The sequence below is a fragment of the Sinocyclocheilus grahami genome, unplaced genomic scaffold (genome assembly GCF_001515645.1).
Source record: "Sinocyclocheilus grahami isolate Dianchi unplaced genomic scaffold, SAMN03320097.WGS_v1.1 scaffold755.1, whole genome shotgun sequence".
In the NCBI taxonomy this organism is placed as follows: domain Eukaryota; kingdom Metazoa; phylum Chordata; class Actinopteri; order Cypriniformes; family Cyprinidae; genus Sinocyclocheilus; species Sinocyclocheilus grahami.
Genome location: NW_015505934.1, coordinates 689357 through 704713, shown reverse-complemented (window position 1 = coordinate 704713; position 15357 = coordinate 689357). Strand labels below are relative to the sequence as shown.

At 36.5% G+C, this 15357-nt stretch overlaps 2 protein-coding genes across 3 annotated transcripts in view; both read right to left on the bottom strand.

The window, feature by feature from the left end:
* LOC107561058 (dixin-like) overlaps positions 1 to 5673 on the bottom strand; it is a 22900-nt gene extending 17227 nt beyond the window's left edge. The window contains 1 exon segment of the mRNA XM_016245397.1: positions 5504 to 5673. Coding sequence (XP_016100883.1) covers positions 5504 to 5563 — 60 coding nt within the window. The 5' untranslated portion in view covers positions 5564 to 5673.
* Positions 5674 to 9387: 3714 nt separating this feature from the next.
* On the bottom strand, positions 9388 to 12857 carry LOC107561056 (E3 ubiquitin-protein ligase rififylin-like). Of its 2 annotated transcripts, none has more exons than XM_016245395.1 (5): positions 12678 to 12857; positions 12149 to 12580; positions 11854 to 12064; positions 10310 to 10333; positions 9388 to 10191 (listed from the first exon to the last, which is right to left on the bottom strand). In XM_016245395.1, exons 2-5 carry the CDS (start codon positions 12527 to 12529, stop codon positions 10007 to 10009), a joined length of 801 nt encoding a protein of 266 aa, XP_016100881.1. In that variant the 5' UTR covers positions 12530 to 12580; positions 12678 to 12857; the 3' UTR covers positions 9388 to 10006. The 2 variants fall into 2 exon arrangements, with proteins under 2 accessions (XP_016100881.1, XP_016100882.1); XM_016245396.1 differs by having other exon boundaries at positions 12687 to 12857.
* Between the last annotated feature and the right edge of the window lie 2500 nt (positions 12858 to 15357).

The following is a 15357-nucleotide window of genomic DNA, read 5'->3' as shown; positions in this document are numbered from 1 at the left end:
GAGAGTAAAGAGGTGTGTTCGACTTGAAGATCAGATCGGTGTACTGTGCATGACATCAAAGTACGGCGAGAGAAAGCGTCTCCTTATATGTCATCTCTTATAGCTCTCTCAGTACTTTGATGACACACACCCATTGGTCTAAGCAGCACTGTTGCTACAAGTCGAGCGCAGGCCATCAGCAGAAAAAGAAAAGAAATAAAACGGTAAACAGCCAAAGGACGTAACTTAGAATGGGAGATGGATCGGTTTGTGAAAGCGAAGAGAAAAGCCATAGATGAAGTCGCACAGACCCAGGCAGGTGCTGGTCATTTATAAGCTAAATGCAGAAAATATGACGAGGCATATCTTGCTCTCGGCTTCACTCACTGTGTCTATACCAGACTCTACACTGTACGCGACAAAGCGACTGCTGCAAATCATTTTAACTTTGTGTCAGTACGACATAAATAGAACAAGGCATCAGTTTAATGTCGGGTTTTGTCGTGTAGCATCGCATCCAGTGTACACAGTGTCACTGATTATAATGGGTTCTACTGTATTTTCCGCTGGCGTCTGGTGTAGACACGGTGTTTAATGTCGTTGGTGAGGAGGAAAGCCTGTGTGTGTCCTATGCCTTAGCGGACAGCATGAAACCCACAAAAAAGAAATAAATAACAGCAAGAGAATAATAATAATAAGTTATTCTTTCTATGCTATTTTTCAATGTTTCAAGTGATGCAGGTGTTTTTTTCCCTGTAGGTTTTTTAAATAAAAAAAAAAAAAGTATAAATTTTTCATGTTTAGTGAAATTATTTGGTAGTCTGAGGTGGGATGGGGATTCGGGAAAGGGGGGCAGATTTTTTTTTATAGGCTTAAAGGGGGGCGCGACCAAAAAGTTTGAGAACCACTGGTCTAAAGTGAACAGACAGTGTTTAGTGCAGTCCACATGTTTACATATGTTTATTACAGTGACTGTGAATTACCTAAAGTAGTGTGGTAAAGCAACAGATTTGTTTTTATATTTCTGCAATCTACTTTAGTTTGTGTGATTTGTTACTGACTTTCATATTAATGTTTACACCAGGCTTATTTAAACATAATTATTACATGCTTACAAGGTTGGAAGTTCAACAAACTAGTCAATGTACTGATTGTAGTTGTTAAATAAAAATGTCATTCATATCAATTCATGCATCACCTAATTTCATCGTAACATATAGGCCTGGCCTACAGAAAATAACATTCATGTTTAATCTATCTAATAGTGTGTTGGGCATACTATACAATGATTTATAGCTTGTCTTTGTTGAATAATACAGAACATAAAGAGTTAAAAAAAAATAATTGCATATTAAAATCTCAATCGCAATATTGGTAAAAAAAAGAAAATCACAATTAGATTATTTTCCAAAATCGTTCAGCCCTAATATGCATGTATAGAAAATTTGCAACTAGTTGGACATTATATAGCTGCTACTTCCACCTTTTCCTGGATTTACTGATGCTTCCAAAATGGACATTTTTGCAATTTAAACAAAACCTCATCTATGCTACAGTCACAGTATCAGGTTATTTTCCTCAGGATGTCATACAGCTTAAGCAAAAATCACAAGTCTCAATGGAGCCAATGACTCTGTGTGCTGTTAAACTGCATACCTCCCTGGAAAGACAGTTATCATTAGTGCTGATGGTCCTGATGGAGAGGTTATGCAGGATATGCCTGTGCTGATACCCACTAGGATACCCATTGTCAAAAGAAATGTATGCCTCAGTGATCAAGATGCACCTGCTCTGACAGAACAAGTCCCTCCTCATTCACCCCGGCTGGTCAGCATCACCCGGGTTCAACGGCGTGGATTAGGCTGACTTGCACTTTCTCTGCCATGTCACAAAAGGACAGCTTAACTCCCCATATTCACGCTTCCTCTTCAGCAAATACATGTAGGAACACATAAAGACTGCAGTGAGGTTTGACGCACTTCTACCCTCTGGCAAAAGTGCTGCGCTCTAAACTAACCCCCCCCCCCCCCCCCCAAAAAAGCTTATGGACTATCTAGTCTTTCCTGATGGAGAGGTTATGCAGGATATGCCTGTGCTGATACCCACTAGGATACCCATTGTCAAAAGAAATGTATGCCTCAGTGATCAAGATGCACCTGCTCTGACAGAACAAGTCCCTCCTCATTCACCCCGGCTGGTCAGCATCACCCGGGTTCAACGGCGTGGATTAGGCTGACTTGCACTTTCTCTGCCATGTCACAAAAGGACAGCTTAACTCCCCATATTCACGCTTCCTCTTCAGCAAATACATGTAGGAACACATAAAGACTGCAGTGAGGTTTGACGCACTTCTACCCTCTGGCAAAAGTGCTGCGGCTCAAAACTAACCCCCCCCCCCCATCCTAAAACAGTTTAGGATATTCTGAGCTTTTCTTTTAAACGATTCTCATATGTGACATACACTACTATTTAAACAGATCTATTTAAAAAGATCAGCAAGATATAGATTTTTGAAAGATATGCATTTTTTTTTTATTCAGCAAGGATGCATTAATTTTATCAAAAGTGAGTTAAGATTTTTTCATGTTATAAAAGAGTTTGGTTTCAAATAAATGCTGTTCTTTTCAACTTCCTATTCTTCAAATATATCATGCATCACGGCTTCCATAAAAATATTAAGCAGCACAACAACATTGATAATAATAAGCATGTTTCTTGTGCACTACATCAGCATAGAAGAATATAAGACTTCTTTCGCAAACATAAAAAAAAACCTTACAGACTCCAAACATTTGAATGGTAGTGCATGACAGAAATTGAACATGCATGACATCAAGTGTCACACCTTTACAAAACACACTCTGCTATTAATCTGGAAGACTGTGGGAAAATCTTTCATGGGCCTCAACCTCCGAAGCAACGTCGAGGTTCACATCATATGCCAACACGTGCACGGTCAAGAAAAGCACATGCACACCAAAATAAAGAAAACAAAATGAGCTCTGCATGTTTTTCACGAGGGTTCTTCATGCACACAGTAGCATTTATTGATTTGCCACATGGTGGGCTGACTAACACAATGCAAGCTCTGTCTGAAGCATATCTGTCTCACTATAATCTAACAGTGGCCCAGAGTGACAGGCTTCCCAGTAAGAACAGCTAACACTGAGAGCTTTCAGCACAGATGCACTGTAAGATGCTAACTGTGATGTAAAACTGGAAGGTAGCAATAGTCCTGCGCAGCCAGCTTTACAAAGGAGCTGTCTGTTTCAACAGCGACCCGACAGACGGGTACATCTCCATCACTGGAGTCTGCTGTATTCTCACCTTTAAGCTAGGTGGACCTGAAATATCTGTAGAGATTGAGACAGCTGGGATTCATAACAAAAAATCAATAATGGTTTGCTTGACGGTTTAATGGTTACAGCCTGAGGGCATACAGATGTAGAAGCACTCTGTCTTAGGTAACATCAGTTGGGGATGACTGCTGATAGTGCACACGGTTACAGAAATGGCATAATATGCTTAACACCTCCTCCCACACTTAGCACCATTTCTAAGAGCATGATATTATCTCCACAGTTTAAAAGGGCTTTAACACAGAGGTAGTTCCTGCATATAAATTATACGCGAGTTAAAAGACTACTGTGTTATTCTAACGAAAATATAAACTAATCCAGCACTATACACTTTTTTTTTTTTTTAAATATATCAAAGAAAGCATAGCTGACTACATGTACAACACAATGGCTGTAAAACTGGAAGGTAGCAATAGTCCTGCGCAGCCAGCTTTACAAAGGAGCTGTCTGTTCCAACAGCGACCCGACAGACGGGTACATCTCCATCACTGGAGTCTGCTGTATTCTCACCTTTAAGCTAGGTGGACCTGAAATATCTGTAGAGATTGAGACAGCTGGGATTCATAACAAAAAATCAATAATGCTTGACGGTTTAATGGTTACAGCCTGAGGGCATACAGATGTAGAAGCACTCTGTCTTAGGTAACATCAGTTAGGGATGACTGCTGATAGCGCACACGGTTACAGAAATGGCATAATATGCTTAACACCCCCTCCCACACTTAGCACCATTTCTAAGAGCATGATATTATCTCCACAGGTTAAAAGGGCTTTAACACAGAGGTAGTTCCTGCATATAAATTATACGCGAGTTAAAAGACTACTGTGTTATTCTAACGAAAATATAAACTAATCCAGCACTATACACTTATTTTTTTTAAAAATATATCAAAGAAAGCATAGCTGACTACATGTACAACACAATGGCTGACTGTGTCTCAAAGCCTAGCATGCTGCCCAAAAATAGTCAAGGTTAGCAGCTCATTAGTAGGACTGTGTATCACATTATTTAACAGCTATCAAGACTATCCTTTTCTCTGTTTGGACCGTTACTGGCATTTTACTGCTAACAAACAACTGAAATTAATCGCTGTTATAGTGCAAACTGGGTTGTTTAAAATAGTTTACTATTTTTATTTATCATTTTCATTCATCATTTCCTGTTTCAATGTTTATAATATATTTTCTAAATTTTCATAATTTAACAACATTATTTTCAACACAATATTTATGCAATGGTCACCTTTATAGCGCTTTTAACAATACAGATTGTGTCAAAGCAGCTTTACAGTATCAAAATAGGACAATAGTGTGTCAATGCAAAAGGACAATAGTAAACACTCAATTCTCAGTTAAAGGCAGTTCATCACTGATGTCATCGTCCAGCTCAGTTCAGTTTAAATAGTATCTTTGCAATCATTTGCAATCAAGTCGACGATATCGCTGGAAATGAAGTGTCCCCAACTAAGCAAGCAAGAGGCGACAGCGGCAAGGAACCAAAACTCCATCGGTGACAGAATGGAGAAAAAACCTTGGGAGAAACCAGGCTCAGTCGGGGGGCCAGTTCTCCTCCGGCCATATATACACATCACATATAATATACATATATTTATATTTGTGTGGCATTAAATAGGATTGTGTCTCCTTTTGCTTAACAGCCGTCAAGACTTTCCTTCACTGTTTGTAGGTCTTATAGACTTTCACTCCAATCAACCAGTTCCAGTACTGATAACTGCATATGTAAAACATTTCAATACTTATAATTTTATGTAAAACATTATTTTCAAAGGATTTCTGCCACTATAATTCTTACGAAATCGCATTTATATAACGTAAGTATATAATATAAATATGCATATACTTTATATTTGGTATTTGATTTAAATAGCCTATATAAATGCAGAATGTAAACATTGACTGTAAACTAAATTGTACGATGAAATGGATCCAGTGCATGAAATACTACATTCGATAGAACCTGGTAACTTGTTCTTCAGTAACAACTCACAGAAGGTGTAAACAATGCAATGCCATCGCACTCTTCGGAGTTTCTTGCGACAGATACTGCTTTTAACTTTTTTAGTGAGCCTGGACTTGTCAGAGCCCAATGAGCAAATGAAACAAATGTACGTGTAAACAGACACGAGGGTTTAGGAGTTCAGTACCTCATTGGGACCCTCCTGCAACACGTCAAGCAGATTTCCTTTAGACAGGGATGCGATCATTCTTCCGACTTCATCAAGGTGAGAGGAGCGCGAGCAGAAAATGTTAACGAGCTTAGTCAGCGAGAGCGTTTTAACCGCATATCGCAGGAACTGATGTAAACAAAGGAAACTACAAACTTAATATATAGCTGCACTGAATTATAAAACATTACTACAGCGATAAAAGGCTACCTCTACAATTAGGGCATATTTTAGCTATTATTTTATTTATTTATTTTTCATTTAATGTCTGTGTCTCCCCCTGCTGTAAGAAGGGGGAAAACATTATTTTAAATAGCCAATAATAATAATAATAATAATAATAATGTAATTATTATTATAAAAAAATCATTTATTATATATATAATTTTTTTTTTTTTAAATTTTTTATTAGTGGGTAGCCCAAGCATAAAATAAATATTTTGTATAGTCAAATAAAATTAATGAGCTTTACCGGGCTTTTTTAATGGGCTTTTTATTTTTTTTTAAATAAAATGATCTCTTTTGTTGTTCAAACTATACAACTATATGGCATAATCGATCATTTGCTCTTTTTTTCATCTTTTATCATTTTCATTCATCATTTAAATTTAAAACATTTAATACATTTCTAAGCATTATTTTACAATTGTAATTTGAACTTTACAGTTCAAATCTGCAGAGACCTCATAAAAATGCACAGTGTGGCTCATATACTGCACAAATTATTTTCACATTCACATTTCAAGCTGAGATCCTTTAGGATTACACCCGTCTTCCACTTCTGAGGCTTTTATGTGATGATCACACTTACAGACTTCTCCACAGATGGTGAATGCAGCATCTTGCTGATCTACAAAGTGATAAACGCTTCATTGGTTTTGATTTGTTCCATTATTTTAACAGCACGAGAAACGAAACAGTTGATCACACGGAAAAACCAAGTCTCTCCCTAGAGATTTTCATCACTTACACTTACTTACGGCTGACATTTTCATCACTTACACTTACTTACGGCTGACTCCGATTGAACATCACAAAACCAGAAGAAACATACATATTAAAACCTGAAACTTGTAAAGACAAGCGGCCTTTTAACATTAAAACTAACGTTACTTAGCGTTAGCATTCATAACATGTTATCAAAGCAGGTTTGAGCAACCTACCTTAGGTTTCTCCCGCTTTCTTGACGATATCATTTGTAAGTTTTTGAATCCACATTCATGTAAATATAGTTATAAATTTCCAGCAGTAAAAACTAAATCACAGCAGCAGACTGCTGAATCCGCACCGGTCAGTTTCTATGGTTACTTACCAGAAACAGAAGCACGTGCGCGAAACAGCCATTGGTTTGCTAGTGCTAATTGTTTCCCTGATTGACGTTAGAGTGGCTGCACATTTAATAGTGCAAGTGTTTTGAATCATCACTGTAGAGATGAAAGGCTAACTTTACCCTTTATTGTATGAAATTATTAAATTACTTTCGTATTAGTGAGCTGTGTCTCCCCCTGCTGTAAAAACGGCAAACTGTAAAGTCAATTTTAATGCAGTCAGAAAACAGAAATATCTATCAAATCTATATTTGGATATTGAATCAAAACCGAATAGTTATTCAAATAAATCCCGAGTGACACATGTTCAGCTGCTGTAGGTTTTGTTTATTGATACAAAAAAACAAAAACAAATATTTGCACAAGAACAACTATATAAAGCCTAGTAACAAAATTAAAAAATATATAAATTGATCAATAATTATAAACCTTATCACCTTCCAATGTAGTGTTTTACAGGAACACAGCATTTAGCACATCAGGCTCACTGCATATTAAACACAATATTGGCAATATGACATGCTAAGTTATATGATAAATGTTTACTACACCTGGAACAGCGTTTGAGTTATCAGTTGATTTGATTATATTTCATATAGTTAAAAAAAAAAACAGTCTCAAAAAATCAAAAAAATACAAGACCAAACAAAAGGATACACAAAAGTTAATACAGAATCCAGTGTCTCCTCTCAACCTGGAAAAGTTCATTCAGGCATTTATAAGCACCTTTCAATTATCCTTTTCTTTGCTCATCCATGCAGAGCTCTTACGTTCCCCCCCCCCCATACTCTCTTTTTATTTCAAATAAATACTTGTTTAGATACACATCCAAAGTTTCACTTGACTAAAGTCTTATTTCTCGTTGCAGACAATTTCTTAGTGCTGCATTCAATGTAGATATATTTGCAAAGACACTTTAACTTCCAAAAATGCGCTTTAGATCATAGTTCTTTTTTATTTTCATTTATATTTCACGTTTGTGTAGATATTTAAATCTTCAGATCACAACACAACCTACTGATATTTCAAGGGATATAACTCCACTTGGCACATACACATACACATATTTGGGCACCTTTGCTATTACATAAATAACATAAATTACTTCGATTTTGACAGTGGTGTATACTTAACATGTAAAACTCATCCTGCCCATTTATTTGTTTTTTAACTAGAGCTGTTAAAGCACAAAATGAAAGCTCCAAGCACCACGCAACTGAGCAGAAATTTACAGTTTTTGCTGCGTGTCTGTTCATCATCAGCTTTTTAATATATTGTCGGGAGGTTATGGACGTTTATGCTGGGTTTGGACTGACCAGACATTTGAAATGACCGGTAAAACAATAACAGTGAGTAATCGAGATCTTTTAGGTGTTATCATGTGGCTGTTTGATTGATAAATATGCAAATACATAAAACACAAAGCTATCAAAATATAGAATATGTACACGTTGCATATCCTGTCAAAATTCTCCTATAATAACTGAGAAAATTTAAAAGATTGAACTTTTTAAGCCAGATATCTTGTTCAGAAGATCATCTGTGTATTAGAGATGGACTAAATGGTTTAGATGGATCTCAGTGTCATCTACATTCAGCTCAAGAAAGCAAGGAATCAGAGATATGCATCAGACAAAGATTTTTAAATGAAAACATTCCTATATAACCACAATTATGATGCATTCGTAAACTAGCAATTTTAATCGTACTTTTTGAATAATTAAAACATCATTCCTCCATAAGTATGAGCATTACATTTTTTGAAAAAAATTGTAGTTATGATTATCACTCTGTGAAAACTTTTTATTAGGTTAACACACTTTATCATGCAACAATAAATGTAGGCAGTAATGAGCATCTTGTGACTAACACTGACTTTTTAGTTAGTATTACTAGTAATGGTGGAGAACTAGCCACCGGTATAATAAAAAGAAGAATGTACTGAAGCAAATGTCAAGCCTGAAAAGGTTTCTTGGCAGTTTGGAAGTACTGGTTCTGCCTAAGATATGGAGTCAAGACCAAAGTATGAGATAGTGGAATGGTCTGTGATCTAGAAGCGCACAGAGCCTGGAAAATAGCACCTACTCACTAGAAACAAGTACCAATACTGGTAGTGTGTGTAATTATTCAAAAGAATAGTTCACCCAAAAAATTAAAATGTGCTTATAATGTACTCATCCTCAGGCCATTCAATTTGTAGATGAGTTTGTTTCTTCATAGGAACAGATTTGAAGAAATGTATCATTACATCACCTGCTCACCAATGGATCCTCTGCAGTGAATGGGTGCCGTCAGAATGAGAGTTCATACAGTTGATAAAAACATCCCAATAGTCTACAACACAACTCCAGTCGATCAGTTAACATCTTCTGAAGAAAAGTGGTGTGTTTGTAAAAACACAAATCACTCATTTGTAAGACTGGGGTTTATTGTCATCAGCTGTTTGGACTCTCATTCTGACGGCACCCATTCACTGCAGAGGATCTATTAGTGAACAAGTGATGTGATGCTAAATTTCTCCAAATCTGTTCCTATGAAGAAACAAACTCATCTACACCTTGGATTTTCATTTTTGGGTGAACTATTTCTTTAACTAAGAGTGGAGTGACCCCGGAAGTGGTCACATTATAGTGGTGATTTAACTGCAATGGTGAAATATTATACAGTCTTAAACACAGAAACAACATGAGAATCAGTGCTCCAAATAAAAATTAAAGTCAACCATTTTACCTGTTTTCACATCCCAGAAATTTCCAAGTGTACTTCACCCCTTTAAATGTGTTCTTTATACAGATAGACACACCTTTAGGGAGTCTTAAGTGATGTCTTAACCTCTAATGAACTTTTTCCTTTAAACCTTGTTTGCTTATTATTTACATACTGTAAGTAATGCAAATATCGTATGATGATATAAAGGAAAAATCCTAATAACAATAAATAACAAAAAAGTGCAAAAGTCAACAAATGAATTAAACACAACTCGGAAGCCACACCTTAACACTGTTGCAGTTAAAAAAGCAAATAAGTGCATTCAATCATGTAAAATTAGACACAAAGCAGCAAAATGAAACAATCAAAAAATGTGGGAAAATGTTGTTCAATGTGTGAAAAAGCAACAACCTGTAGGGGACAGTCTGTCTCTTTGCACCCAAATTCACGATCTGAAGACATGCACGGCTCGAACAACGAACTGTCGGCAGATGGGACACTCGTTCATGTGTTTCCCACACTTGCTGCATGTGACCATGTGGCCGCACTCCAGCAGAACGCAGTCAATGGGGGAGTCCATGCAGATCTTGCACAGGTTCTCCTCCTGGCCACTGGGCTCAGCAGGATCAGCTGGAAGAATGGTGAGAAATTCAATTATTCATTTATTCAATTATTCATACAAATTCAGGAACTGTAATTTTTAAGATAGCATTTTGGGGCTTATTGCAACAGTATCCATGAAACATACCCGCTTCTGTTTTTGTATTTGAAACTGAAAGTAAAGGAAAGTGCAAAAACATCAATTTCAGTAAATTTGAAAAACAACAGTATATACACTATAATGATTTAAGTTACAGTACCGTTCAAGAGTTTGGGATTGTTAAGATCGGCAATATATTTTTTTCAAATAAGACTCATACTCACCAAGGCTACATTTATTTGATCAAAATACAGTACAATCAGTAATATTGTGAAATATTATTACAATTTAAAATAACCGTTTTGTATTTTACTATATTTTAAAATGTTATTTATTCCTGTCAATGCAAAGCTTAATTTTCCAGTCTTCAGTAGCATGAGATATTTTTTATGATACATTTTTACATCAGTATTGTGTATATATATATTGATGAATGGAAAGTACTAAAGAACAGCTCTTGTTTGAATTTAAATCTTTTTAAATCTTTTTCACCAACATACGCTGATTTTAAGTCTCTTCTTAAAACTTATTTATTTACTGTTGCTTATGGTCATAAGTAAGTGCAGTGGCATAACTGTAGTGTACTATCTGTCGCTGTGTTCTATGTTTACTTTTGAATTTTTGTTATATGCTTAAATTTTGTACAGCACTTTGGCCAACAGCTGTTGTTTTTAAATGTGCTCTATAAATAAATGTGACTGACTGACTGACTTTTGTAACATTATAAATGTCTTCACAGTCACTTATGATCAACTGACTGAATGCTTGCTGAATACAAGCATCAATTTCTTTCAAAAAATCTTGCTGACCCTAAACTTCTAAATTGTAGTGTACAGAAACTAGGAAGATTTTTAGTTGTTCATTTATTACAATCTGATGATTTCTTGTAAGAATAATTCTACTTGTTTGGAAAAAAATACACATGCTAAACAATAACATTAAAGGGGTCATATGATGCGATTTCAATTTTTCCTTTCTCTTTGAAGTGTTACAAGCTCTTGGTGCATAAAGAAGATCTGTAAAGTTGCAAAGACTAAAGTCTCAAATCCAAAGAGATATTCTTTATAAGAGTTAAGAGTCAACCACGCCCTCCTAAAACGCCTGGTTCTAACACGCCCACACATACAGTGGGGAAAAAAAGTATTTAGTCAGTCACCAATTGTGGGCGCTGAGGAAATACATCAACTTCGCACTGTGGATCACCAGATCAGCTTTCACCAGGGACAAAGCGGAGTCCAGCCCGGGGTCGTCACGTGTGGTTGTCGCTCGACGCGTTTCAGAAAGGCGGAGCATAGAGGAGAAACAATAATGTACAGTATGTGGAAAATAATGTGTTTTTTTTTACCTTAAACCGCATAAACACATTTCATTACACCAAATACACAAAATAATGTTCTTTTTAGCAACATCATATGACCTCTTTAATATTTCTGTAAAACATTTAAATGTGTTTTAGAATTTCACTATGAATTAATTAATACAAAACCCTTAACAATCAAAATTGCAATTTTTTGGTTACCAGCCCAGGTCTTTAAGCACCAGGCAACACTATCACTATGATGGTTTCACAGTGTTCATGCAGAGAAATGTACCCAGGTTGTGAAGGTCTTTCTGATCATTAAAGAGGTGGGTGACTTTCTCCATTAGTTCCCATTTCTCACAGCAGCCCTGGTAGTTCACAAAGTTACGTGCCAGAATCTCCTTCAGCTGCCGCACACTGAGGCTTTCGATGTCCTCCACCCTGCTCAGGTTAGACAGAGAGGCTCTTCTGCTGTGCACCAGCGTCTCCTCGCTGTCTGTGGACTAAGAGAAGCGCAGATAAAACACGATTATATCTGGACAAGAGGCTACTACAATATTCAAAAGTAAAGCATGTTCCATCCATACCTCTTCCTCATCATCCTCATCATCTTCTTCGCCCTCCTCATCTTCTCCATCTCCATCTCCATCTTCTTCCTCCTCCTCCTCCTCCTCCTCCTCCTCATCCTCCTCCTCCGTGAGGGCTTCAGATTCTGCAAGAGGATGGGAAGGCAGTGGAGGCACAGACGGCTGTGAATGGGATTCGGCACCGCCGCTGCCTCTGGGAGTTTGTTGAGCCAGCACCAGCTCCACCAGCTCCTCCTTCTCTCGGCACATCTGCGTGGGGGTTTCGTGCAGATGGAGATAGTCACGGAGGTCCTTCACCTTCAGCCTCATCAACTCTGCCCGTTCAAAGAGGGTGCAGTGGAGCCGCTGACAGGTGTGGCACATTCGCGGCCGGAGGTCCATCTGCACCGAGCAGCGGCTGCAGAAGCTGTTTTTGCAGTCCACGCAGATATGCTAAGAAACGGATTGAAATCAGCAAAAACGCTCAAATCCAATTAGAATTTATCTGTTTTTCTTTTTGCTTTAACAGCAGGATTTGAGTAGATGTAACCTGATTTACCGTTCTTATGGCATCAAACTGGCCTCCGCAGGCCTTGCACAAGTGTTCGGGTGGTGCTGGGAGGAGGCTGGAGCCCGAGTTTGTGTAGGCCTGGTGCCATGAGCTGCCGTTTTCTTCCACGGTGGCGGTGATGTCCACACAGAGCAAGCTATAATATAAGGACTGCACAACCCATCCTGCCCATACAACAAAGTATTACATACAAATATATAGACAAAAATATGTGTCCAGTTATTCTAAGATTGGATTATTTATTCTGCAAGTCAATATATGTCTGTATTTGCTATTAATAAATATTTCCCAACAGGAAACAAAGCTCACTCTGCTGATGCATCACTCTGATGAAGGATCTGAAGAAGTGACCCTATTCAATTAAGTTGTATATTATGTTTTAAAAAACATTTCAATATTGATGAGCCAGCCTAAATAATAAGATAACTGCAGATCAAATTGGACAAATATAAATTACAGTCAGTGTAAAAATGTCATCTTCAGAAAGTCTATCAGTGACACTCTTTTTTACCTTACTGAGCATTTTAATAGGATTATCAACCAGTATTAATTCTATACTATGACAGAATTTGTTAATATTTTGCTTTTATTTTTATATCTTCAGTTTTCATTTCAGTTTAAGTAATTGTTATGTTATGTCTTTTGTCATTTTTATCTACTTGTTTTTATAGAGAGAGAGAGAGAGAGAGAGAGAGAGAGAGCGCATACATTAATTTCAATTCAGTTTAAGTTTTTCATCTATTTTTTATGTTTTATTTTCAAATTTATTTTAATTAACCAAAACAATTATTGAATTGTTTTATAAAAATAAAAAAACATTAATGTTATTAACAGTGTTGCTATTTCAAAACAAAACAAGTGTTTTATATGGCACTTGGGCCTATTAGAATCATTTATTATAATCAAATATGAACAAAATGACAAAAATGACAGTTCAATTTGGCCCTGCTCGTTATCCAAAGAAGTAATGGTAAAGTGCAGTAGTACTGCGATTGCTCTATTGAGCATTATTGTGATGCAGTAAGACATTTACATGTATGCAGCCTACTAAGACTGCTTTGCTATGATAGGCGCTTATGATGTCCAAAACTGCTGTCTAGACAGGCAGAACACTGGGTTTTGAGAAATAGCAATAGACTGTATCTTACAGAATATAATTAAGGTAAATGAATGCATATGAAATCTTACCCAAAATATCCGTTGCAATGTCCTATTACAGCCATAAAATATGTCTTTAATCGGGAACGCATTAACGATAAAATACTAAATGAACGAGTACGCTCTGTACAGAAATATAGGTGAAATCGCTCTGTCTGTAGCTCCCTTGACTAAAGCGAAGAAGTATGACGTCAGAACGTGTAATCACGCGAGAAAAGCCGGCTCCTGCCTGAACGAGGGTTTCCAGTGTTGCCATTTCCGCATAATTTTATTATTTTTCTTTAAAAAAAAATCAAATAACATGAGCATAATATTTTATACTTACATAAATAAATCATAAATTATCATTGTTATTAATGCATTTTACCTTATTGTAAAATGTTACTGGATTACCATTGTAAACACACCACAATAAATCCAAGTAGCATACACTGAAACACAAAAGTGTGTGTATATGTATATATATATATATATAATATTTTCTATTTAGGCATTTTTATATGTAAAATAAAAATTAAATAATTACCTACAAATAATAAATACAGGATTATATGAAAAAAAATTATAACAAATTAGATTAGACTAAATTAATTAATATGTATTGCAGTTACTGTAATGTAGAGAGTTAAGTTAAAGGCATTCCTTTTTTCAGATGCTTTAAGGAATGGAATGAAAGTTGATAAAAGAAAATATTTACACATGCCACAACCTCGATTGTAAAACCTTCCATGTGCAGATTTGGCAGGTGGTTATTTTTCTAGCGGGATCTGGCAACAGTCTTTTTTCTTCCTCTCTTGTGGTTTAGTGATCATCAGAGTTATACTGCCATCAGCTGGGTTGATAATACAAGGATGGCCATACTGTTTATGTTTCATAAATATGTACACCAGAATTCATTACAGTCAGAATTGATTCTTTTTTATTTTCTTCTATTTCATAAATGTAGTACAGATGGCATTCCGATTTGTTTATTTATGCCTTTATGTTATGGTGCGTAACCAGCTGCATGTGTTTTATATGTAGATAGATAGATAGATAGATAGATAGATAGATAGATAGATAGATAGATAGATAGATAGATAGATAGATAGATGTAGCCTATTACTAAATCACATGGAGAATCTCAATTTTAAATATATCTGCAAATATCATCATATCATCAGCAGTTACACACAACTTCATCATGCAACATATATCAAAGGATTTATGAATAATCTGAAGGAGCCAGCCATACAGCATTTTCTGTGCATTGTCATTCAGCCAAACAACCTTTGCACCAGAAGAGTACGCTGTTTACCAAACTTTGGTTAACACTTCTTTTAGCCTATGTCCATTGATCCAGGCCTGTTCAGTGTCTGAACAACCACTAGATATCTAGAGAGGTCAGTGGATCAGAGTTGAAGCCCTCAGCCATGATGACCCTTCAGCAGTGCTGCTGGTTCAGGCCAACTCGTTTATCAGGTTACTTTGCTAATCCTGTTTGAGGCGGCTGTTGGGTGTA

Bases quoted from the DNA above. Each gene is read 5' to 3' on its own strand.
- LOC107561056 (XM_016245395.1), bottom strand. From the start codon at position 12,529: ATGGACCTCCGGCCGCGAATGTGCCACACCTGTCAGCGGCTCCACTGC. The intron at 12,065-12,148 runs GTATGGATGGAA...CGCTTCTCTTAG, and splicing joins ATGAGGATGATGAGGAAGAG to TCCACAGACAGCGAGGAGAC. The intron at 10,192-10,309 runs GTATGTTTCATG...CCATTCTTCCAG, and splicing joins AAATACAAAAACAGAAGCGG to CTGATCCTGCTGAGCCCAGT.